Source organism: Aptenodytes patagonicus, chromosome 2 (genome assembly GCF_965638725.1).
Source record: "Aptenodytes patagonicus chromosome 2, bAptPat1.pri.cur, whole genome shotgun sequence".
In the NCBI taxonomy this organism is placed as follows: domain Eukaryota; kingdom Metazoa; phylum Chordata; class Aves; order Sphenisciformes; family Spheniscidae; genus Aptenodytes; species Aptenodytes patagonicus.
The window spans coordinates 140836340-140860223 of record NC_134950.1 but is presented as its reverse complement, the minus strand read 5'-3'; the positions used below and the strand labels follow the sequence as shown (position 1 = coordinate 140860223).

Sequence of the window (23884 nt, the reverse complement as noted above, 5' to 3'; positions counted from 1 at the left end):
CCATGTGCATAGCGCTGTGTTGCTGTGTCGTTGTGTCATTGCAGAAAAAAGAGCACAAAATTTATCAAATTTATTTATTGACTTTATTGATCTGGGTTTTTTTTTGTTTGTTGGTTGTTTATTATTATTATTAGGTTTTTGGTTTGTTTTTTTCTAGCACCACACAGTTTATCACAGCTTCACAACATTGTACGTCCCGTAAGAGTGGGCATCCCCCAGTTCTTTGTGGTGCTGTTCACGATTTTATTTTTAAAAGTCGAAATTTGAGAAATGTACTCCCGGAAGTCATCTATATAAAGCAAGGAAGGGGGAATGGTTGGGTTAGAGATAACATTTATGTTTGGCTTCTAGACAGATCTAGTTAAGAAGGCTCAGGAGCAGAGCTTGGAAACATAGGACAGGAGAGTGCCAGAGCATTGCACCAGGATGGTGGGGTGGGATTTACCTTAGCAGGATAAACTGGAGACCCAGGGGAAAGAGGTAACTGAACTACTGATTTGGGGGAGAAGCTAAAGGGTGCTTTGTAGCTGTTCAACTGTTTTATTCTGGAAGCAGTGAATGCTGTAGTTCTGTTTGGGAGCACAAGTATATACAGAATTATTGATGTGAAGGAAATGAGGGGGATGATAAATACTGGAGACATTAGCTCTTTTTTTTTTTTTACAGTCAGAGGATTCATTTATTCTGGGAACTATGCCTAGCATTAGGCATAGGATTGAGGGTGTGTAAATAATCTGTGCATTTCACTGTCTCGCATCAGTTATGCATTTTACCTCACACTTTATTTTATCTGGTATCTGCCCTTTGTCAGTGGACAATCACATTGGAAGAGGAGTCAGGAGGACAGGATCTGCAAAGATAATACACTTGTGTCCCTGAGGACATGCCTTCTCTAGAATAATAGGCTACTTAAAACAAGACATTAAGAAAATGTATTGATTCCCATAAGATTAATTTTTGCCTTGGATTCTAGGGCTGAGGGATTTGCATGATTTGATAATCTGACTTGAGTTGAGATGAAATGTGTGTTCTTCAGACTTTCTCATGAAAAACACTTGTTCCTGATGAGTGGCAAAAAAACCTAACAAATTATTGCTCTGTGTCTTTCCTTGTCACTTAGATTTATGAAATCAACTTTGAAATAAATGTTTTGTTGACAGTGCAGCTTTTAATGTCGAGGCACCCCCATGCTTTCTATGCATAGTGCTAATCAGAAAACAGAGAGATTGGGTCCTTTTCCAGTAAGTATGACTCAGACTCTTGAAACAGGAATCAGTCCCAAGCTTTGATTTAAAATAGATCTTTCTGTAGACCTCTTGAGCAACATCAAGACCCCATCTTGAACATGCGCTACCAAAAGATAACTAATTTAGAAGCCACCTCCAGTAGGTTTGCAGATCTCGGCAGCTTTTTAGCGAATTAGTATACTTTCAATATTTCAGAGAAAAGGAAGAAGTTAATTTTATAAATCTGGTGACACTGATGTAGAAACAAATTTATGGATGCCTTTGTTCTCCTTCAGATAGCTTTGCTTTTAGATCTGCTAAACTCAGTGGGCAGATCCCCAATAAATGTAAGTGATCTTAGAAACTACTCACTTAATTTGGGAAGGCCGATCAAGGAAACTTTCCTGCCCTCTTCAAACTGAAGCAATGCTGAGAGTATTAATTTTAAAATGCTGTGACAGGGCTCTTGTTAGTGATCTTAGTGTTTTGTGCTGGTAGAATTAAACCTGGCTAATACATAAAAGCTGACACACAGTAACAAAATTCATAATTCTCAAATGTGTTATTCTCTGAGAATTTGAAACCGCCTTAGCCTTTCATTAGTTGAAGTATAACAATACACTTGTGCTTTAAGAAAACAAGTGGGAGGCAAAATACTCTCCTATATGAGCTTGGTAAGAACTGGATGTTTTGAACAATCTAGAAAATGTTTATTTTCCCAGGTTGGTGTACCAAATTCAAGAAACCTTCAAGCAGACTTTTTTCAGAAAGTCAGAAAACAGAAAGTTTTCCCCTTCTTTCCCACATTTCCCTCCCCTTCTTTTCTGTTTCAGATATTTGAGTGATTTACATAAGTGTCCAGGGTCAGTGAATTAAAAACTGAAAAAATTGTTAGAAGGCGTTTCAAATTTTATGTGAAGGTTAATGAATGTTTTGAAAAAAATAGTTTCAATACATGGTTTCCAAATGCAGAATAAGCTCATATGTGAGATTTGATGAAAAATGTAATTTTAAGTACTCGGCTCAATACTTGCAGATATCTATTAATGAGGAGCTACTCTGTATTTAAAAAGCATCCATACCACTACAGTGATCTGTGTTATTCTGAAAATGTAAAGAAGCTTAAATCCCATTTTTATTCATAGTTAAATTAATCTTACAACTCTTTTGCCTGGAATAGAGAATCTGGCCTACTCCATGGATGTCTACCGCTGAAATCAGCTACAACGGATGAGTTTATTCCTTCTCTGAGAATTCAGAGGCACTACTTGCTGAACGGGGGTAGGAGATGCACATGCTTTGAGTACTCTTTTTCACACACACTGCCTTTAAATGCATAAAGGCATTGACATATTATCTTCATTCAAGAGAAAATGCTGTCTCAGAACAACTTTATTTCAAAATACACCTGCAATTAGAATCTTGGCAAAAATATCCTTTTCTTGTGATCTTAGTTTAATGTCTCACAAAGATTGTTCCTTTTTATATTAAATTTAGTAACCCTCTCAGAGGAATTAGTATCAAGGAATTAATGAAGGAAACGTTTACCATTTGAAGAATGCAATGAAATAAATTAAACTGAAATTCTACCTCAGTTTAGATAACTACCAGCAGTTTCACTTTTTAGCACTACAGATTTGATTGTTCTCCCTTTCCCTTTTGTGAGTAGATGTCTAGAAGAGCCACTGGTTTATGCAGATGGAGAAGGATGTTTTCCCTGGGTGCTCTCCACTCCCCCGCTTGCCATATCCAATACTTCAGGCCCTCCTTCCACAGATTTAAGGATATCTTGTTGGAGACTTGATCTATGAGCTTAACGGATGTTGCATATTTAATTAATGGGTCCAGAAGATGACTGTGCTTTCTTCAAATTGTTGCTGATTTCTTGTGTTTGGGTAAACCTCTTTTCCTTGGTTTTACTTAGATGCTTTTAACTTTAATTATTGCACTGATGGTAAATGGGAATGTGGCAGTTTTCTTGTCCCCCTTTTCCAAGTATTCAAAAATAACTTAAACTATCATCATCAAAACCTGTATGCTGCAACATAAAAATAAGAAGCTTCAATTATCACTTCTTGACACTCAAAAGATCATTCTGAAATTATAGTCAGACCAAAATTACAGAATTTTCAAATTCAAAAAGGATAAACACCACTCTGACTCTTACTGAATGTCAGTCTATGCAGACAAATTCTGTAACTACCCCTTTTAGGCTATGTATTTGAACTTTACACAAGAAAGACAGAAAGAAATCAGGGTTAAATTCCCTACTGCCTTCCATCCTCTGTAATGTAAAGTGATGTCACTTCATCTTTTGTAATGGAAAAAAAGTCACCAATCTGACACATTGCCACTTCCACTCATGCAAAACAAATGGAGGAGTTGAAGCAATCAGCTGATACTGACTTGTGCCTTATGACAGGGTATAACCTTTAGTCCGCCATGTGAACGACGTGAATGGAACCAACTATTTTTCATGGGACATCTTGTTTCACAAAGCAGTGTGCAATTTCCAATACTGTGGAAAATGATAAAAGAGCGTGAAAGAGGCTTTGTAACAATAATCAAAGTTATCAACTGATATAAAGTAGCCTTGTTTTAATTAAACTTTCTGAGTGACAATTTTTGTCCAATACCTCTAAATCTTTCTTAATAAAGAATGGCCTTTCCATTTTTCTATTTCCAACTAAGATACACTGATTCACTGAAAACCTGAACTTGAACTCTTTGCAAAGAGCTGGAGATTTTCCCCATCAAACTTGAGACCGCTATATCTAAATATAAGGAAGCAAACTTAAAGATCAGTGGGATGATTTTGGTGCAACTTACTGAGCCACGTATCCGTATTATTTAAAACGTTATGAAAATCTGTGTAATGTTAACAATGTCAGTGCTTATTTTTGCTACAAAAAACAGATGGAAAAGGATCAAGACAAAAGACAGTACAACTTTCATAAGGAGTGAGATTGCAAAAGCAAGATTTGCAAACAGACAAAAATTAATGTTGAAGAGTACAAACAAATATCCTGGCACTTACGATACAAACTTCAACCCAAGGGTTTCTTTGCTAGCAGCCGGTAAGTGATTACATAGTACGTAATCCTAGTAAGACAAACTTGGGGATGAGAAAACTCTGCCGTCAGTACTAGCATCCTTTGTGTCTGAGTAGTGCCACAGACTCCGAGACAAAACAATTAAACTGTTCTTGTGTCTTTAACCTTTGTCCATTGGTGTGTGATACTGGGCACCGTCAATGTTGAACAAATAGCATTAGCATGCATCTCATAGCAGCAAGAGGGATACAGCTGAGAGTAGTATTTGGTCTGTTGACTGAAAATTTAAAGCTAGAATAAGGAGGTGTACATTTGACTCAATTGGCCTGTGCAATCTGTGCACAAACAATTTTAGCTTGGCAAGACAGGCAGAACAGGTAGGAGATATGAGGCTGCATAACACTGGGCTGGTTTGAGCTCATGTATGGGCAAAACCCAGCAGAATTCCAAAGTGAGTGCAACTTGCCAACTTCAGAAGAAATAGTAAATCCATACAATTATAGAGTATGTTGTAAGTTCTACCCACACTGACTAAAGCTAACTAATGCACAAGAATGCCAAAAGGCATGCAATGAGAAGAAGAAAAACTGCTTGGTGTAATTAAGTGAGTAAAAGTGAAAAGAAGAACAACTGGCATAGATGGAAGGGTAAATCTGAGAAATCACTTACAAATATTTTGAAACATCTGATACCATATTGAAACTGGAACTGCAGGATTTTTTTGGCTGTTCTTCCTAAAGTTGTTTTCTTCTTCACGTGGCAAACCGTCTGCAGAAAAGTATTTCATTTGGGAGGCATAGTGCTTTATCAAGCAGGCTCAGTCTCACCAAGTCCTCAGTCCTGGCAGAATGAGGGATAAAATGCTTGGCCGTGAACTGGTGAAGGTGAGCTGTAACATGTTCAGCTGGACCTTGGACAAAGCAGAGCACCCGCAGGATCCTTTTGTAAACAGTGGGGATAGAGCTTAGGGTGTCTGTACGCCTCTGTCTGGCAAGCTGATGATAGGATGCTCACCAAAATGGGAGGTGGTAGTAGGTACACATTGTATAACGGCACCTTTTCCCTCAATAGCTAAACTGTACACCAGACAGTATGAAAAGAAGGCAGGGAAGATAGTTAAAAGGATTTCCTAGTTGTGGTGCGTCTTTTTACTTTTTGCCAGAGAAGATGCTCTCCAGCTGCTCTATTGCATTTAGCTGTGCCTCTCCCTCCTTACTGAGGTAGCCCCGATCCACCCGCAGGTGGATACTTGCACTCTGCTTGTATTAACTTGCTAAAACAAACTAGTAGGGAAATCACGAGCCTCAAAATTAATGCAGGTGGATAAGACAATGGACCTAAACACAACCCTCTCTGAAATGTATCTTTTGATATACTGGCAGCTTCAGCTGTTTCTATCTGTATCCTATCCAGATTAATCTACCTCCTATCAATATCAGATGAAAGCAGTGATTTGCTATAATTTTCATGTTGTAATGACCTGCCAGGATGACATACCATCCATTTATAAAGGACAAGTAGGAAGTGGGTTTAACCCTTTTGGGTTGTTGTTGCATGGTGTTGGAAAAACACCAGCACAATGCTTTCCATTTTCTGGGAAAGGGGAGTTTATAGAAATTCTGGGCTTCATCTGGAATCTTCAAAAAGAGACAAGATTTTTTCCCCTACAAAAAGATTCCTGGCAATATTGGACAGATGAAATGAAATTACTGGATGGAGAATGACAGCTGTGCGCTGCCGTTCCAATCTGGGGTAAAAAAAGAGCCCAACAGCAAGCACAAGCTATAAAAACTCCTTGTATTCTGATACGAGCAGCTTACAAGAACAAGGCAGATGTGATAATTATATAAGCAAAATGCACAGCACTGTAACACCCGTAGCTACTGGGTTAGGCCGGTTGTGCTTTGCTTTCTTGACTTCGTTTTTTTCTCTTCTCATTTTAGAATAGAGAAAAATTATCCGTTTGCAGCAAGGGATGCTGATTATTTGTAACACCCCTGAAACGGCTTTGGGGCACAGAAAGAAAAGGTATGCCGGGTGAGTTTTGTAGGCGTGTTAAAAACTAACAAATAAACAAAAACTCAGCCAGCCTGCACCGAGGCCGCCAGCGGGAGCCGGGGAGGGAGAGCGCATCCCGGTGCCCCGCGGCGACCAGCCGCTCCCCTCACCGGGCTCCCCACCCCGGGCGGCTGCCGGGCGGGGCGGGGCTGGCCCCGCTCCGCCCGGGGGGCCGGGCCGAGCGCTATAAAAGCGGCGCGGGTCAGCCGGCGGCGCTGCTTCTCCTCCGCTCCCCGCCATGGCCCCAGCCCGGCCCCCGCCGGCCTTCGCCGAGGCCGGGCGGCAGAGCGGGCTGCAGGTGTGGCGCGTCGAGCGGCTGGAGCTGGTGCCGGTTCCCCCCAGCTGCCACGGCGACTTCTTCGTGGGGGACGCCTACCTGGTGCTGCACACCGTCCGCCGCGCCGCCGCCGCCGCCTACCGCCTCCACTACTGGCTCGGTAGGCAGCGGGGCGGCGCGGGGGGTCCCGGGGCCGGGGGGCAGCGCGGCCTGCGGTGCGTGCCCTTGCTGCTGCTGAAGTTTCTCGGGGCTTTGCTGGGCTCCAGGGGATCGGGAGCTGAGCTCTTGCCCCTCCCTTTTCAGAAGCGCTGCGCGTGTGAAGCTTCCAAGTTGAGGCGCTTAAGCAACAGAAGTAGGGCTACAGCCAAGGGTCGGGGCGATGTCAAGCCTCGCTGCTTCTGGTGTGGCGGTGCTAAGGGGCTCCGGGGATGAGAAAGTGGGGTATGACAGAAAGGCGAACATTTGCTTGCTTTGCGATGTTAGTCTGGAAAAGTGCTGAAGTCTTGTCTTGGCTGCAAGACAAGTCTTGGCTGCATCCAACCAAGATTCACAAGTGAAATCCTGCCTTCATTCAGATGAAGTTTTCTTGCCTTTGTTTCCGCTAGGACCAAATTTTCATCTCGGCCATCTCCCTGTGGCACTGTTGCATTGCCTTGTGTGGAGATGTTGCCTTTTTCAGCTAGACTGATTTTGCTTTCTGATAATACAGAGATTGGAGGCAAAGTCACCAGGTTTTTTGTAAAACCTCTTCTCTTTAATATCAGTCTGACAGCCTAGTAAAGCCCCTCCTGAAGCAACTGGGAACACTGGAATTGGGCTGGTGTCTTTTGCCTTCAACCTTGACTAGCACAGTGTTTACAGCAAAATAGAAGTCTGATGTAAGGATGCATTTAGGTGACTTCCTCATCTTCTGGAGATTTCTTGAGACTTCCTTGTCTGGTCGCCAAGTCTTCCAACCACAGTGGTTGCTGCGTAGCTGCCTGAAATCTGTTACTTTGTTCTTGATTCACCCTCAGGTTTGTGTTTGTAGGCAATCATCTCCATGAATTAACATAAAGGCAGGTCAATGTGTAGTAACGTTAATATGTTTGAGTTGCTGTGGTTCTCATTGTAGTTTTGGATGCATTGAAAAAGAACAGCAGATAAAGCTGGGATTGTTTCTGCATACATGTTTGAAGCTTGTTTAGTTTTGCATGTGTTACGAGTTATCCAGCTGGCATGTGGGATAGTGTCTGTCTCTGACGAGAGTATAATCGTAGATGGCAGCGTAAATGAATTTCTGGCAGATGTTCTTGTGTCAACAGTACTGCTAGTTAATAGCAGGGTTTGGCTATTTAGACCTTTGTTAATGAAGTTAGAACTATTTATGTAGTAGTTAAGGTATAGTAGACACTTCCCAGGGAAAGATGCAAGGACTCTGCAACTGGAAGTGAAGTCAAAACAGTGACTGACATTTCACTAATTAAAACCTCGTTGTTGGCTAAAGACCTTTAGTTGTACTCACTGATGCACATCTTGTGCTGATGTGGTGATATCCAGGTACTGTAAATAGCTTCAGGGAATCTGGGCACACATTGTTCTTAAGCAGCTGGCAGGTTGGCAGCAGCCGTGCCTAACTGCTGGGAAATCCCTTCCTGCTTGCAAGATATTCCAGTAGTTGGGCAGAGATGCTGCAAGCTTAATAGCAATAGGAGACCAGAACTTCATACAAGGTGTATGGGGAAGGGCAGTCACACCCGGGGCAAGAGTTTGAATCATTTTGGTATTTTTGCTGACTGATTCTCACCACTGTTATGTACACCAAACTTTCCCTCATGAGCAAAGGCTGTATAGCTTGTGGCCCAGGAAGACAGGCAGGGTCTTTCTGAAGACTTCCCATAAGCCATCTCTGAACAGTACAGCAGTCATTATCAGTCAGACTTTGGGATAGAAAGAACTCTTGTGAAATTAGATTGGTGGAAATCCTACAGACTTTGGGCTTAGATACTTACAAGGGCCTTGCTATTTGGTGACACGGTCCTACTCCTGCCCATCATCTGTGGCATTATTGTGTGAGCCTCATAATGGTGGCTTTGAGTCTGAATAGATTCTGACTTCACTAAAAAAGACCCCAAATTCAGAATAAAAGCAGAGCATTGAATTTTCATATTATATAGTGGCAAACTTCCTCCTAATACCTTGCTTGGGCATACCCAAGGGGTTAGAAGGAGGTCTAGACTGTGGGAGGATGGTCTGTGACCTTGATGTGCTGACAGTCTTGTGCTGTGACTGGCATCCTAGGGCTAAAGTGACCAAACAGTTGTTCTGTTGGCCTGAAGCTTCCTATGCGAAAGCTACTGTTTTACCAAATGTCTCACATGTGGTGAAGTGCTGTCCAGGTCGGATAATTTCTGAACAAGCTAACTCAGGTGCTGCAACAATGTTGGCATGGCCAAGCAATCAATGTGGATCTGTGTCATGGTAGCTGTATCCATTTTTAACTTTGCTCAGAGATCCTGGCTCAGTTGTTTGCACTGGCACTTGAGGGGTGTCTTAGTAGCTAAACTACTAATCCGAAGAGAGCGGTCTCAACTTGAAACTATATCTAGTGGAAACAGCATGTACTATACCAGTATGAGGCTACTTGTGGGAGTAAGACTGGCTATACTCCACTTAGTATCTTTAATAACATCATGCATGGTGTTTTTTAATTATTTTTTTAAATTATTTTTTAACCCTTGTCCCCTTATCTTAAGTGATAAGACCTATCCATGTGAACCAGGATCTAGTCTGGTAAAAAAATTTGTTCTTTTTCCTTTATACTCTGGTTTATTTATAGCTGTTTGTGCCCCAGACTATAACGTAAATTTGTTTTTCATACAAGCTTGAATAACCTACACTTGGATTGATGCTCGCTTGTTTGTTTTTTTCAAAACAGGGTTTCACTGAGTATTTTATTGCATAGCAGCTGTGAGACTGAGCCTTTTAGTGGTTCTTATCTTTAACACTGTTCCAAAACCAGTTTTCTTCGACTCTGAACCCTATTGTGTAATTGCAAGCAATAAATCTGAAGGATCTAGTCCTAATGGACATGAATAACTCTATTTAAAAAAAAAACAAACCCCAAAACTTTACCACCAACTTTAAGGTGGTACCCACGTCTGAGAAAGCATATTGCCACATAGCAAGTTCTTCCATCACTGAGTGATGGAGATTCTTTTTTTTTCAGAGGTTCTTGTGTTCAGTCCTGTTTTCAGTAGTGTTTTTTACCTTTTTTGGGCAGGCCTCATGCTCTTCTCTTCGCTATGCCTCCATTATTCTTTGGATCCCTTCCCTGTTTCATCCTTGCTGCTCTCTGGAGGCTTCCATTGCACCTGTGTCCCCACAAAAGCTGCGGTGGTGGCAGTGGTGACACTGCTCCTGGGAGAAGCATAGTTGTTGGTGGGTGGAGGGGAGTTCTCTTGTGGCATTTGCACTGCTGGGCCATGAATAGGGCACTCATTCTCCCTAAAAGAGGAGCCAGGTCGGTGATCCCCTTAGGCAGCCCTGTGCCCCCTCTCCCATGCTTTATTCTTTCCTAATACCTTACCAGCAGGCTCCCTGTGACACCAATGACTCACTACACTGTGAGGTGACACCAAGACCTCACTACACACTTCCCCTTCTCCCACAGCCTGTGAGAGGTATCTCTGTCTGGACTGTCTGGAGCTCTATGGTATTTTTCCACTCAGTCACCTAGAAGCAAGGAAATGGTTAATGTAAGTGACAAGCTGCTCTTGAGAACTGTTGCTTGTATACCAGCAGCTCCCTCTTATTTAGAAAGAAAAAATAAAAACTAAATGGAAAACCTCGCTTTTCCTTACTCTTCAAAAGTTCTTCAGAAGCCAATTTTTTGAGACTTCATCCTGTTTGCGCTCTTCTTGAAACAATCAAAACTGCTGAAAATGTTCATCAAAAATGTATGGGCCCATGCTAAAAGTTTTGTTTTAATATACAGCCTACTTTGCAGTGTGATCAGGCCATCAACACACTAGCTAAGGAGGCCATTTTGCCACAGTCCTGAGAAGAGGCTAATCTCTGAAAGGTACAAAACACTGACCTCATGAAGCAAATATCTGAGCCCCAAAGCTGCTTTTCTTTCTCCCAGCTGTACCAGGCAATCTAATAAAAGATATCTAAGCAAAATACCCTTTGCTTGCATTATAGTGTCAATAGGACTGCTCTTGAGTTATTTTAACTTTATGGCTTGGTGAGTTGCTCTTAACATAAATATATGGTTTACCATCTAATCAGTCTTTTGACATAACCTTCCTTGGTCTTTGCACTGTAGACACTTGTCATGCTAAACTCACTCAATTAAAATGTTCTATTGTATAAAGAGGCTGAGAGAAGACAAACTTGGTTATTTTTCACTTTTTGTTCTTCATGAATGCAGTTCTACAAGTAGTTAAGACACAGTCTGGATGGTCATGCATTTGATGGTGAACAAGGTTATGATGTAGTGCTTTGTTGCAACATACACGCGGGCTGTATAACCTGCTGAAGGCAGTGCCTGATTGTCACAGAAACAATTTCTCCAACAGAATTTGAAGTTATATAGACATAATATTTAATCTTATTTCAGGGAAAGAATGTACCCAGGACGAAAGTACAGCTGCAGCTATCTTCACTGTTCAAATGGATGACTATTTAGGAGGAAAGCCTGTGCAGAGTAGAGAAATACAAGGATATGAGTCTACTGAGTTTGTGGGCTACTTCAAAGGAGGAATTAAATACAAGGTAAAGAGCCAGCTGGCAAAATATATTCTAAAAATATATGTAACATTGTCCCCCAAGTAACATCAAATCTTTTGCTTTGTATCTGTTACTGAAAGTTCAAAAGTTGTCTTAATGTTTAGTGGGTTTAGATCTGAACTACCTATCCTAAACTATAGGAGTCCCAGTACCTGTACAGAAAGCAGCAGCTTGTTTACCAGTGTCTCTTCCGATAACTGAAAACCTGTCCCAGTGATTTATTTTTTTCCCCCTCAAATGAAGCTATCCTGAGATTTCATACTCGTGTGTCTAAGGGCGCTCACAGTAGGGACTCGCTGTGTTTGGGAGGCAGTCAATTTCACAGAAAACATTTCTATGTTGTAGACTGAATCATTTTGTTCAAACGCAGAACCCAATGTGCTTAAGTGGTTAAAAACAGGAGCAGAGTGGAAAAGACCAAAACCTCACTTTAGTCTAAAAATGGTGCTTTTGCAGTCCTGCTGCAGTTTTTCCTTTGAGGTAGGTAAAAAAACTCCCAAATACTTTTAATGAAAATGTTATGTTTTAAAAAGCTGTAGTGTCAGCCTCCTTGTTGTGTCACTTCCAGAAGCAGAATCTTTGAAAGGAAATTTTGAGACATCTGTGTGTTTTTAAGATAAAGTAATGTATCTCCTGAGAATCTCCTTCTAGTAGGAGCTCTGGGAGCCATTGCTCAGTCAGCCTGTTTCCCATTATGGAGGTTTGTAACTTGTCATAGTCTACACAACAATTTGAAGCTTTTAACTCTGCTTGCGTAAGAGAGCTTGACAGTGACCTGCCCACTCTTTTACATTTTTTTTTTCCATAGGGCTGCTGTGGAATGGCTCCTCCCTCCACGCATAACCAGGCACTAAAAACACCCAGACCTCTGAATATAAGGAAGTTATGAAAACTTGTACAGGAGCTGCATATTCCTCTGCTTTCCCTCAGTCCTTACTTGATAACCTACTGATTTTTGTCCTAACAGTGTGGTTCAGCATTACCTTATCCTCTGGATGATGCAGGACAGTGTGGTAAATCCTGTGCTTTCCCTTTCCTCATTCATTTGAAAACCCTTTGAAGCAGAGTGACATCTGCTCCCGCAGATAAAGGCTCACACCTGAGAGTTCAGCAGCAGCAGTGTTCCCCAAGTCTGTGGTCAGCACTGTTAAACAGTATATTATTTTGGCTCACCTCTCACTGCATAAACTGTTTTTTTTTCCCCTGCTAGCTCCTCAGCTGTAGCAAAAAGGTAAATTTGCAGAAATCAAACTGAAATAAAGCTTGCTGCTTTGTTGTTTTGTTTTATTCAGGCAGGTGGTGTTGCCTCTGGATTTAATCATGTTGTTACTAATGATCTGAGTGCTCAGAGGCTTCTGCATATCAAGGGCCGGAGAGTTGTAAGAGCCACAGAAGTCCCCCTGGCTTGGACCAGCTTCAACAGAGGAGACTGTTTCATTATTGACCTCGGAACTGTAAGTCTTTCCTAGAGCAAAACACACTGAAAAGTAAGAGATGCAGCATCCCTTCTAAGGTCTGAATCATCCCCTAAAATGCACAACTGATTTTGTCACTCACCCAAACTGACAGAAAGAATCTGCTTTAGAAAATCAGTTTTAGCGTCATGACACTTTGAAGGCTCAAAACTGCCCTAAATGTTTTCTGAAGTATGCACAGATTATCCTTCAGGAAACAGTTCTCTTTCCCACTCAAGGCATTGGGATTTTTTACTACTGATGTTTGAACCTTAAGCTGTTCACAGTAAGTCCTGTCTGACACTATCTACCAGCTGAATGGGATCAGTGCTAGGGTTCAGAGCAGAACACAGATTGGACTTTGTTCTTAAGAGCATTTCTTCATATTCATAAAACTTTGATTGTGACAATTCATCCTAAAGAAATAGCTGCAAAAGAAGTTGTCATAATAAACTTGTCATAAAATATGTTATAAAACTACTTGAGTATTTCAAGAGATCACTTGAGAAGCAATCCCGTCCTTCAAGGCTTTCTGCTGAAAGCAAGTAGAGAGACTTAGCGCAGAAGCATATGGACAGATAACATAATTATGCCTGCTTTAGATGACTTATAGTACTGTCACCTTAGTATCAAAAAGTCTTAAAATGAATTCTAAAAGTAGCAGCTGGGATGTAGTCCATGCTAGTTAGATGCTAGTTATCAGTTTGAAATTATTCCCATGCCTGATATACTTACATGTATAAAATTAAGAGCATATTAAAGAAAATAGTTTATCTGCAAGGCAGGAACTGCAGTTGGTCTCAGCTGTAGTGCTTCACAAGGAAGTGGTCAGTTACTTCAGCAAGATTTCAGAGAAGAGTTCGCTGATGTATTTAAAACAGGAGCTATTCTGAACTCACGTTATGGGTTTGGCTGTTTCTTCTGCAAAGCATCCCCTGGTGTGATAATTGAAGATATTGGTATCAAGTGGCTATATTGATTATGTCTGTTAGAATTTTATCATGCTTAGCAGCCTTCAGGTAGAACAACAACCAGTGTTTTCCTAACATTATCCCATTCCTCATATGGCACTGTAGTCTAATCATCTGAAACAGCCAAGTGATCAGTATCCAAACAGCTATGTCTCAAATGTCACTTTATATTTAGGATGCATAGAAAACTCAGATCGTCTATTCCCTTTCAGAGTTAACCCATGGGAGATGGGAAAGTTGGAACTAAACACTGATAGAAAGTGCTGCTTTTGCAGTCAGGCTGTCACAGGGCTCAAGTTTTCTGGTTTGGAGTTAACCTCCCATGGACACCCTGTGGAATTGCATGCACTCCATGGACACCCTGTGGAATTGCGTGCACTCCATGAATTTGACTTGTCCTGACCCTTATTGTGCCACCGTTACCCAGTTCACCTAAAGTAATTACTCAGGTCACACTGCAGACATGGCAATGACACTGATGAAACGCACTATGGGTATATAGTGGTGTTATGTGTATAGCTTGGGGTTCATCCCTTTTGATGAGATTTGTTGAGAAGAGAGTGCTGTCACTAAGCAATTTAAATGTAATATGGCTGTAGAGTCTTGATTTCTAATACTGAATGTATATTGTGAGCCTTTTTCTTTTTTAGTATAGCATCACTCTGGTTTCTGATTTCCTGTTTGACAAGACAGTGGTCAAACAGCAATGCAACCCTGTGCCTTTGTCGGAAGAAAGATTAGATGTGAACAACATCTAGATCTCTTCTTTGCCACGGTATGGGAAATGTCAGTCAAATCACATGACTGATAACAGTTCTTGGTCTTGCCGTGTCAGTGGTATACGAGGGATGGGTTTTCTTGGATGTATTAACAAGTTAAGGAAAAAAGTGTTTCAGCATCCAGACGTTTGTAGTAATTTCATCATTGGTTATTATGTAAACCAGACCTTTCTTGTGGGAGATGAAAAGGCAATGTGTGACATACTTCAAGATGAAGATACGTGAGTCTAGTGAAGTGCCTATAGAGAAATAGGTGTGGTAGAAAATACACTATCACAGTGGAAATCTTGAGCAAGTTTTATAAGAACTATGTTTCAAGCTGAAATGACTGTATTTCAGATTGAAATTTTCCATGACTAGAGGCCCATTGTAAATGGGTAAGTCTTTACAAGAGCTCTTAATTGAATTTAGGGGTCCTTTAAAAAAAGAAAAAAAAAAAGGATTTTGGCTCAAGTAGATTACTTAATAATTGAAATAAAATGAATCTTACAGGGTTGCTCTTCAGACTTTGGATTTATCGCAGAGCACTACTGAATCATTGTCTAAGAATAATGGGCAGTAATTGCATAAAATAATGAGCTTATGGTCAGTGCTTTTAATATCAAATTATTTTAGCATGTCAAATAAGATGAATTTCCAAGGCTTACTTTCTCCAGTCTCTTAGCTAACCAGAAGGATGGTCTCCATGTCACTGCAAAACTGCTTGTCCAGTCCATTTCCTGTTACATTTTATCAAGCCACTTACATAATGAAAAATCATTTCAGTTTTCCCACTGAGCTCAATTACAGCAGTATTTAAACCTGTGGTTTGAGCAGATAACGGAAAATTAAGAAAAGTAATAATTATCAGGAATAAAATCATTAAAGTCACTAAAGTTTTCCTCCTGGTGATAATGCCTTAAGTAAAAAGTGTTTGTGTGCACTTCCAGCTAGGTTCACTTATTTACAGTTCAGGTTCTGATGGTTACTTCATACCTAGGTATGTTACTAAACCACGTTTACAGCACTTCAGATATGCTGCCCAGGTGTTATCTTGCCTCCTTTGAATTCTCTAGGCTGGAACAGAAAATAGCTGCAGATGGCAGAGAAAACACTGTCTGATATGAGAGGAGTCATTAGCTGTGGGTAATGTGCAAAGATCTTTTATTCAAACGATCTTCTGTAAGACCATGACATGAGCGCTGTGACCACCAGACTGATGTTCCAGTGCAATGAGTGATCCAGGAGGGTGCCTGGGATGCCAGATCCCGATTTTTATGATTATTTTTATGTGGTTTTTTTCTACAAGGGATTTCCATGACACATCCTTGATAAACCCGGGAATCTCCCTGTAAGGGAGCCTTTGGGACAGGGCAGGCAAGACAAGTGCAAGCCAGTTGCTGAAAAGGCTTTGTACAGGCCTGGAGTAAAGCACACCTTACCTTGTCGGGTGCTGCTTAGTGCATCCTGTCCTGGCATAGCTGTGCTCAAGCCCTCCCAGTGGTCTTCTGCCACACTTCCCATCCTGTCCTTTTGGCTGGAGGATGCTGAGCTCTTCCTGGTGTCCCACCTGAGAGGCACCAGGACGGGTTTGGCAGCTCTTGGTGGCGATAAACTGTCTGGCCTTGCTCTGTGCTGTCCCCTTTACCTCCAGATGCAGCTCTCCCTGCATCACTCCATCCTCCAGCCATCTCCCCTTAGCCACATCCCTCTTTCTTCCTCCATCACCAAGACAAATTCTCAAAACAGCAAGGAGCATGAAAGGGCATGGAAAATGACCATGGAAGGGAAGGAAAAAGATTAATCGTTGCGCCATTCAGTGAATAACATAGACACTGTTTCCCAGGCTATTTTAGTATTATCCAGATGCATATGTTAATATAGCTTATCTATGTATATTTCTGATAAGATGTGCTAAAGAATTTCATCTCTTTTGTCAATTTTCTTAGTGATTGGTTTAAAGTGGGAAGGAAACTTACCAGTACTGTGAAGTTCACTCTATGTACATTGACGTACACTGGTGATGTACAAAATGTGAATGTTGAGATGTGTTGATAATTTGGGTAGTTATCAAAACATGGAGCAGAAGTAATGGGAGTAGCAATACAATAAAACAACACGAAGTGATCAGCTGATTTTATTGAAAGCTTCTCGACTCAGTTTGGGAAGCTCTGCTGTATGAAGGCTGTCTAAAGTTATATCCTTAGTGACCAGCAAAAATATTCTCTACACAATTGTTTAGGTAGAGCTTTGTAAAATGTAAGACTTGGTTCTCCCTGGCTGACTTCCCTCATGATGGGAGGCAGCAGCAGTGCTATGAGTCAAGTGACTGCAGAGGGCAGGGAGAGTGCTGTGTACCACTCAGCCTCCTGGAATAAATTAGGAGACAGTTGTTAAAATAAGTGTGGGGGGCGGATGTGTGATAAGTACCAAGCAGTTCTGAGCTTGGGCCTGACTGAGGCTGGAAGGTTTTGTCAGTACAATCAAAGTTCTGCTAACAAAACGTTACCCTTCTTCCCAAAGGAAGAATGCAGGCGGTGAGGTGATAACTATATCTCAAAGTGAAGACTGAAGGTAAACTGCACTCAGTTGTCCATCCTACCCATTCCTATAGTGGTGCTTATAAACTGATTTATAAACAGCCAAGAGGTTGCTGGTTTGAAATTTAAGAGCCTGCGGTGTGCTTAAAAACAACTTGTTGTGCCATCCAGCAATCAATGTATACGTACTTCTCAGGGGCTCCATGAATCACAAGTGAAAATTACAATGTTAGAACTCAAAAGTATGAGACTGAATAAAGCTGTTGTGATCATGTATCTGTCAGTATGCTCCTACTTGAATTCCTGACATAACAGGTATGTCAAAAGGAAAGATTACTGCCTTACACAAAGACACTAGAAAAAAATACATCAAACAAAAAGGCTGGCTTTTTTGACAGCTGCTTTTCATAAAAACTGTTAGCTTGCTATAGATTAAATTATGGATACAAAAAGAAAATTAACTTCTGCTTTTTAACAGTAGAAGACCAAGAGGACAGATACTTGCTTTATGATTATGACTATGGGGTATGATTCAGCATCACATTGCAACCTTAAGCACAGTTGTAGTTTTGCTTGCTTCTGTAATCGCCCTGCCTTCTTGCCTGCACTCTCTTATAGGTGGCTTTGCTTCTCTTCCTTTAGAGAAACCAGTTCACAATCAGCATATTAATTGCTTTAATAAAGTCACTGTTTGGATATAAACAGGACTGGAAGAATAGATTCTTGCATGTTGGAGTTCATCAATGCAAGTTCCTCTTTCTAGTTGCTTTCCCTGGCACTAAGAACTGACTAGTCATGTCCTTTTTTCCATGTTTTTCATTCACGTGTTTCTCTTACAACTAACCTCTTCCCCAGTTTCCCCCAGCTGAGAGTTAAACTATTGCTTGTGCTGTAGCAGGGAGTTGCCAAACAAGTAGCAGAGCTTGAAGAACTAAACTGCTTTAGTTCTTTATTAACTTTATGGACTTATTAACAGCTTAAAAATGTGGTTATGTCTATGCACAACGTATCTTAGTAAGCAAGCATCTCATTTTTCTGTAAATCTGTGAACCAATTATTTTTACAGCTCCAGTAGTGTAAACTCCAGCTTTCTGGAAATTGTTATAGTCCCAAAGTCATCAGATGGAGAAAAATAAATATTAATCCTTTTTTTTTCTTTCCCCCACTTCAGTTAGAGTGTTCGGGGTATGTAGTTTTCCTTCATACTCTATGGACTGGAAAGCTTCCCCTCACCCCCACTTGTACGCAGAAAGGTGGCTGAAACAGAGACCACCATTAAGCTTCAGGTGAACAGGACATACATGTATGCACAAGGATTCAGTTAGGTTACTTTTCTTACTGATGCTGTAGGAAATTCAGATGTTTTGCTGCTTGAGCTGCTGTTACTTAGAATGAATATCCTCCTGGTACTCACCCTTTAATGCACTGTGGTATAGCAACAGCTATTCCTAGAATATACTAGCAAAACAGGTGTGAGAGGAAAAATGAATATAGTAAGTGTATGACTGTGGTACATCTGACTTATGTTGATTCTGACAGTTTGTTCCAGATGAATCAAATGGGAGACTCCAAGACTGGTTACAAAGACACTATTGTAATTATACCAGGGCCAGGCTCATGGTGGCCTCAGCAGCATTCTGGCTGAATGAATTCAGAGTTTGTTTTGGATTATCAAAACTCCACAACTTTCAATGGTTCACTGTATTACAGTTTTAACAAATGTAAAAGGCAGATTTGATGAATATGTGAAATGATTTTTTTTTTCTTTTCACTGCCTGTATCAAGAAGTCAACAGTCAAGACAGAAAAAAACATTGAATAATTTAAGGAGAAAAATGTCCAGAAGCCTATATTAACCTGGTTTAATTCAAACATTCTTCTTAATATATATGTCAGGTCCTAAAAAACCTGAATGTCAGTGAACTGGCAAAAAGTGCTGTATCCTAGTCACTTTTATTCAGTTTTACTGTTCAGTTATTTTCCCCACCATTTGGACTTTGTTTTCTTGATTTAGCACTCTTTTTTTATTTCAAAAAGAAAAGCTCCACACTCTTGCTTTAGGGCTCTCTGTTTTATTGCCAAAAACTTGGTGTTTGAATTACAACACCAAGGTAATGTGCATTTATTTTACAAATACTTTTACTGAGAACTGAAGGCATTGGAAGCATTTCTGTTGTTTGCAGTTCATATAAAAATTTTTTTCCAAGTCTATTTGTATTTTGTATTGGCATTTTTCCTTTAAATCTGTTAAGTTTAATTTAAGAGACTAGACTTTAACAAAGAACAGTTTCAGCTAAAATGAACTCTTGCCTTAGCAGAACAGCTGTTTATTAATGACCATGAAGAGAATGAATGTAGTCTCAGCTGAGTGCATGCCAATTGTTTTGATAGCAGCATGATAAGATATGCATAAAAGCTTTGCCAATATTTGTGCATGTTCAATCTGCCTCTAGCTTTGCTGGGTTTCTACTTCCCTCAAGAAGTGGTATTTTAGGTTCGCTCGCATGTGAACGTTAGGAGTGCAGGTTCCTTTGGGCACTCCTGCATCACAGCTCCTCTCCTCCTGACCCACCTTTCTTTACAAGCCTCATCAGTCTTTCTTCTACCTACCCACTGTGAAACCACTACAGTGGCTTTCTGTGATGTGGTTATTTGCCCCGGCTCTGATCTCTCCTATCTAATAAACAGAAGCAGCTAAGCCTAAGAGAAGAGAGGAGTTAAGGCAGTAGTAACTTTACAAACCCTCTTTTCTTGCTTTTAGTCCTTTTGTATGAGTTGTGGGGGTAAAGAGAACATAGTATGATCTTTCACGTGAGTGAGCAGATTTAGCTGAAGGCCTTTTTTTTGCACTAAGCTCCTCTGCTTCATAGCTGTGCCTCTGTACTTAATGTTGTGGTTTATAGGAACAGAAGACAACATCTTGACTGACATACGTTAAGTCAGCACAATTTACGTCATGTTGACACGACAGGATCCACACTATAGATTTAGCTGACTCTCAACTAAGTGGTGCAATTACATTCTGGGAGCATGTTCTGGTGCGGGCAAAGGTGGACAGGTTTAGGGTGCATCAGGGCCTGCCAAGAAAGAATGGAGGCACACCAGCTTGTCATACTTGGCTTAAAGTCTTTTCTTAATGAAAGCTTAAATTTTTATTTTAGTATTTTAAGATTAGTGAGACTTAATCTCTTAAACATGTCACTGTTATTTTCTACCAAAATTGAAGTTTCACAACAAATTTGCTTCAAATTAGAGTTTTGAAACGTATTTAATTTGTTTAGCTTTTTAATGTCTCTTCATGTAAGAGAATGCAAATCAGCAATTACAGTGTGAGCCTGGAAACTACTAGGTATTTTAACAAAGATATAGGTTTAAAACACTTGTATGTTCAGGACATGTTTGTAACTAGAACAAAACTGAGTTCTTCACAGATTTAAGCTTCTTGGCTTTTGCTTTCATTATCCTGGCTAAGATTCACAGAAAAGATACCAGGATGCAGAGTATATTTTCATTTGCCTCCAAACTGAGCAGGCTGCCAGTTGAATACAGAGGTGGCTATGTGTTAGAAGGGAAAATTTGTTTTTATGTCACTTCTGAAATAAGCAAATTTTTGTTTGCTTTTCCTTCTCCTGCTTTACATGCCATTTGGGGCTGGAGCAGGAAGGCAGGAGGTGTACTTTCACAATCCCCCTCCATACAGGGAAAAGTGCCAAGGTACTCTTACTCAGAGCTACATGAACCATGCATAATCATCCTGCCGCACGCTTCTGTACAGAAGCTAAATGTTGGGTCATTTTTAATGTGCTGTAGAAATCTCATGTGACTTGCTCAAGGTCACTCACAGGCCAGAAGCTACCAGGAATAAAAGCAGTGAATCCTGCTACTCTATGACTGGAAGACCAAACCATGTCCCCAAAACATGCAGACGAGGAGAGACCTTGCTATGACCGCAGTGTGCATGCAACAGACCTGGTTTGCCTTCTTGACCTCCCTCAGGAGCTGTAGGGTGGTCATTGTGATTATTAATGATAACATTTTCTCACCCTCAGCTGCTAATTGTCCCACTGTGATCCAACAAGTATATTGATACCAACAACCATTAATATCAGGTAGCAGAATAGCTCTTTTCCCTAGCATCTCTCAAATTCTGTTAAAGAGATTAAAATAAATAAATAAATATTGCTAGTACAAACTTCTGAAAATAAACTGGGCTTGGCACAGGAATTACTGATGAATGAAGTTCCTTTTTTTTTGAGGGGAGTGAACACTTGAAGTCTATTTTCATTTTAATGGAAACATTTTTTGTCAGCCCGCCAATTCAAAATAAGGTTAGCAAAACAAGCCTAAAAATAGTGAAGGTGTAGTACAGCTAAGAAATTGTGAAAGCACTGAGTGAGCTAAAGCTAACTACCATATTATGGCCCTAGTTGAGCACTTTCTGTATATGTATATATGTCTAAAAATAAATACATGAATAATAAAACACAAGCCAAAAGCTCAGTTGTCTGTTGGACATGGTTAGATAACTAGCTGACTGTATTTCAGGTAAATCCAGATCTAAATATTAGCCTTGTCAAGAAGTGGCTTTAACTTTTAAAAATCTTTTTCTGGCTTTAAATTGTTAAAAACTCAGTCTGCCTAGAGATTGAAATGGTGAGTATCAGGAAGACAAACTTGTAAATATCCAGCTGAACTTCTACCATGAGGCCTCAAAATTAGATACATTTAAAAATAATTGAGAAGATGATTTTACTTCAGAAGAGAAAATTAACAAAATCTAAGCTCCTGAAAGCTTGTAGCACTGAATGCTTAAGATATTTGTTTAGTGCTCATAGTAAATATGGTAAAATATTACATACTTTGGGACATTTTCATGACTTGTGGCTGCTCACTTCTTTCTATTAGATTATACAGTACCTGAATTTTAGCTTTCAGGGTTTTAATAAAGAATACTGTCTTTATTCTCTAAGACAGTATTGTCTAGAGACAAGCTTAATTGTCTATTAAGCTTGTTTCTCTAGCTTTTAGAATCAGTATTTTTTAAATAACCAAGGAAGATGGAGCTTATAGGAATGGTATGGCTCATCCATGTGAACTCCAGATCAAGGATGTTTTCAGACACTGCTTGTTGATTCAAGTGTTTTTATGCGGCAGGAGAAAACCTTACCACACAAGGTTTCTCAAGGTTACAGCTAACAAAATTTCATAGTTATTTATTTTAGTTTAGGACACATTATTTTGTGAGACTCTTTCTGTAGTTTAGGAATGTGGATTCCATAAGGAAAATAACAAAGTCTGCAAATCAAAAAATCTAAAATCCATTACTGTAGATTTTTAAAGGTCTTTCTCCTTCCTCAGGCTGATTTGAAGCCTAGAGCCAGTGGACTGTAGGAGAGCTCAGTTTAGTCACTTGCTGACTGAAGGCAAACTGGGAGACTATGCTGTGAATGCGGGGTAGCTAGGGTGCACTGTGCAGTGGGACCTTTAGGAGATGCTAAGAAAAGAAAATGTGAATTTATTGTCTGAGAAGTAAAGGTCTTTGTAATTTGCAGTGACAATTTAAGTCTCACAATATTCTTTGTGGTCAGTACAGTAAATACCATTCATTTTGTAGACGAGAATACTTGTTTGAGGTTGCATGTTACCAAAAGACCAAGAGAAGGCTGACATGTACAACCGAAACTGAACTCCCTCTGGGGAGGTTGGCTGGAGGGGCGGGGCTGCTGCTCAGGAACTGGCTGGGCATCGGTCAGCGGGTGGTGAGCAATTGCATTGTGCTTCACTTGTTTTGTATATTCTTTTATCGTTATTATTTTCCCTTCCTCTTCTGTCCTATTAAATTGTCTTTATCTCAACCCATGAGTTTTACCTTTTGTCCAATTCTCTCCCCCATCCCACTGGGGCGGGGGAGTGAGCGAACGGCTGGGTGGTGTTTTGCTGCCTGCTGGGTTAAACCACAGCAGTCCTTTTGGTGCCCAATGTAGGGCTCGAAGGGTTGAGGTAACAACAGATCTGACCAGAGTGTGTTAAAACAAATTTGTTGTAAGCATTCATTATTAGGTTAATAGTCGCTGGTCGCAATGTTGATTTATGTGCTCTCAGAGTTGTGCTTGTTCTCCGAGTTGTGTTATGTAGCACCTTACTTGCTGTACATGTTCCCTGTCGTGCTGTTTATCACCTCCCGGGGCTGGATTAAGATTATCATATTGCTGTACTGGGTAACACTGGCTTACGATATGGTAAAATTACTGGTCGTGAGACTAACAAGTGGGCTTTTGGTATAGCTGCCTTGGAGACGGAGCAAATTAAACAGCTGTCCACCTTGTCCGGTCTCTCAGAGGACCCTTCTGTTGTGGGGTTGCTGAGGGTCAAAGAACAACAGGTGCTGATTGCCACCACAATGGTGCACCGGCAGCAATATCGCACCAACAGAGACTCCCTGATTCCCATCCATAAGCTGATTTGACTGGAATGCCAAGAGTGATCAGCAAGACTCGCTCACCCTTTAACAGTCCCATATGGCCAGTGCAAAAGTCTAATGGAGAGTGGAGACTAACAGTAGACTATCGTGGCCTGAATGAAGTCACGCTGCCACTGAGTGCTGCTGTGCCGGACATGCTAGAACTTCAACACGAACTGGAGTCAAAGGCAGCCAAGTGGTATGCCACACTTGATATCGCTAATGTGTTGTTCTCAATCCCTTTGGCAGCAGAGTGCAGGCCACAGTTTGCTTTCACTTGGAGGGGCGTCCAGTACACCTGGAACCGACTGCCCC

The 23884-nt window shown here is 40.7% G+C and overlaps 1 protein-coding gene across 1 annotated transcript in view; it reads left to right on the top strand.

Moving 5' to 3' along the window:
• The first annotated feature begins 6565 nt into the window (after positions 1-6565).
• Positions 6566-23884, top strand: part of SCIN (scinderin) — a 56897-nt gene continuing 39578 nt past the window's right edge. The window contains exons 1-3 of the mRNA XM_076331418.1: positions 6566-6774; positions 11218-11372; positions 12680-12841. Coding sequence (XP_076187533.1) covers positions 6576-6774; positions 11218-11372; positions 12680-12841 — 516 coding nt within the window. The 5' untranslated portion in view covers positions 6566-6575. The remainder of the gene's footprint in view (positions 6775-11217; positions 11373-12679; positions 12842-23884) is intronic.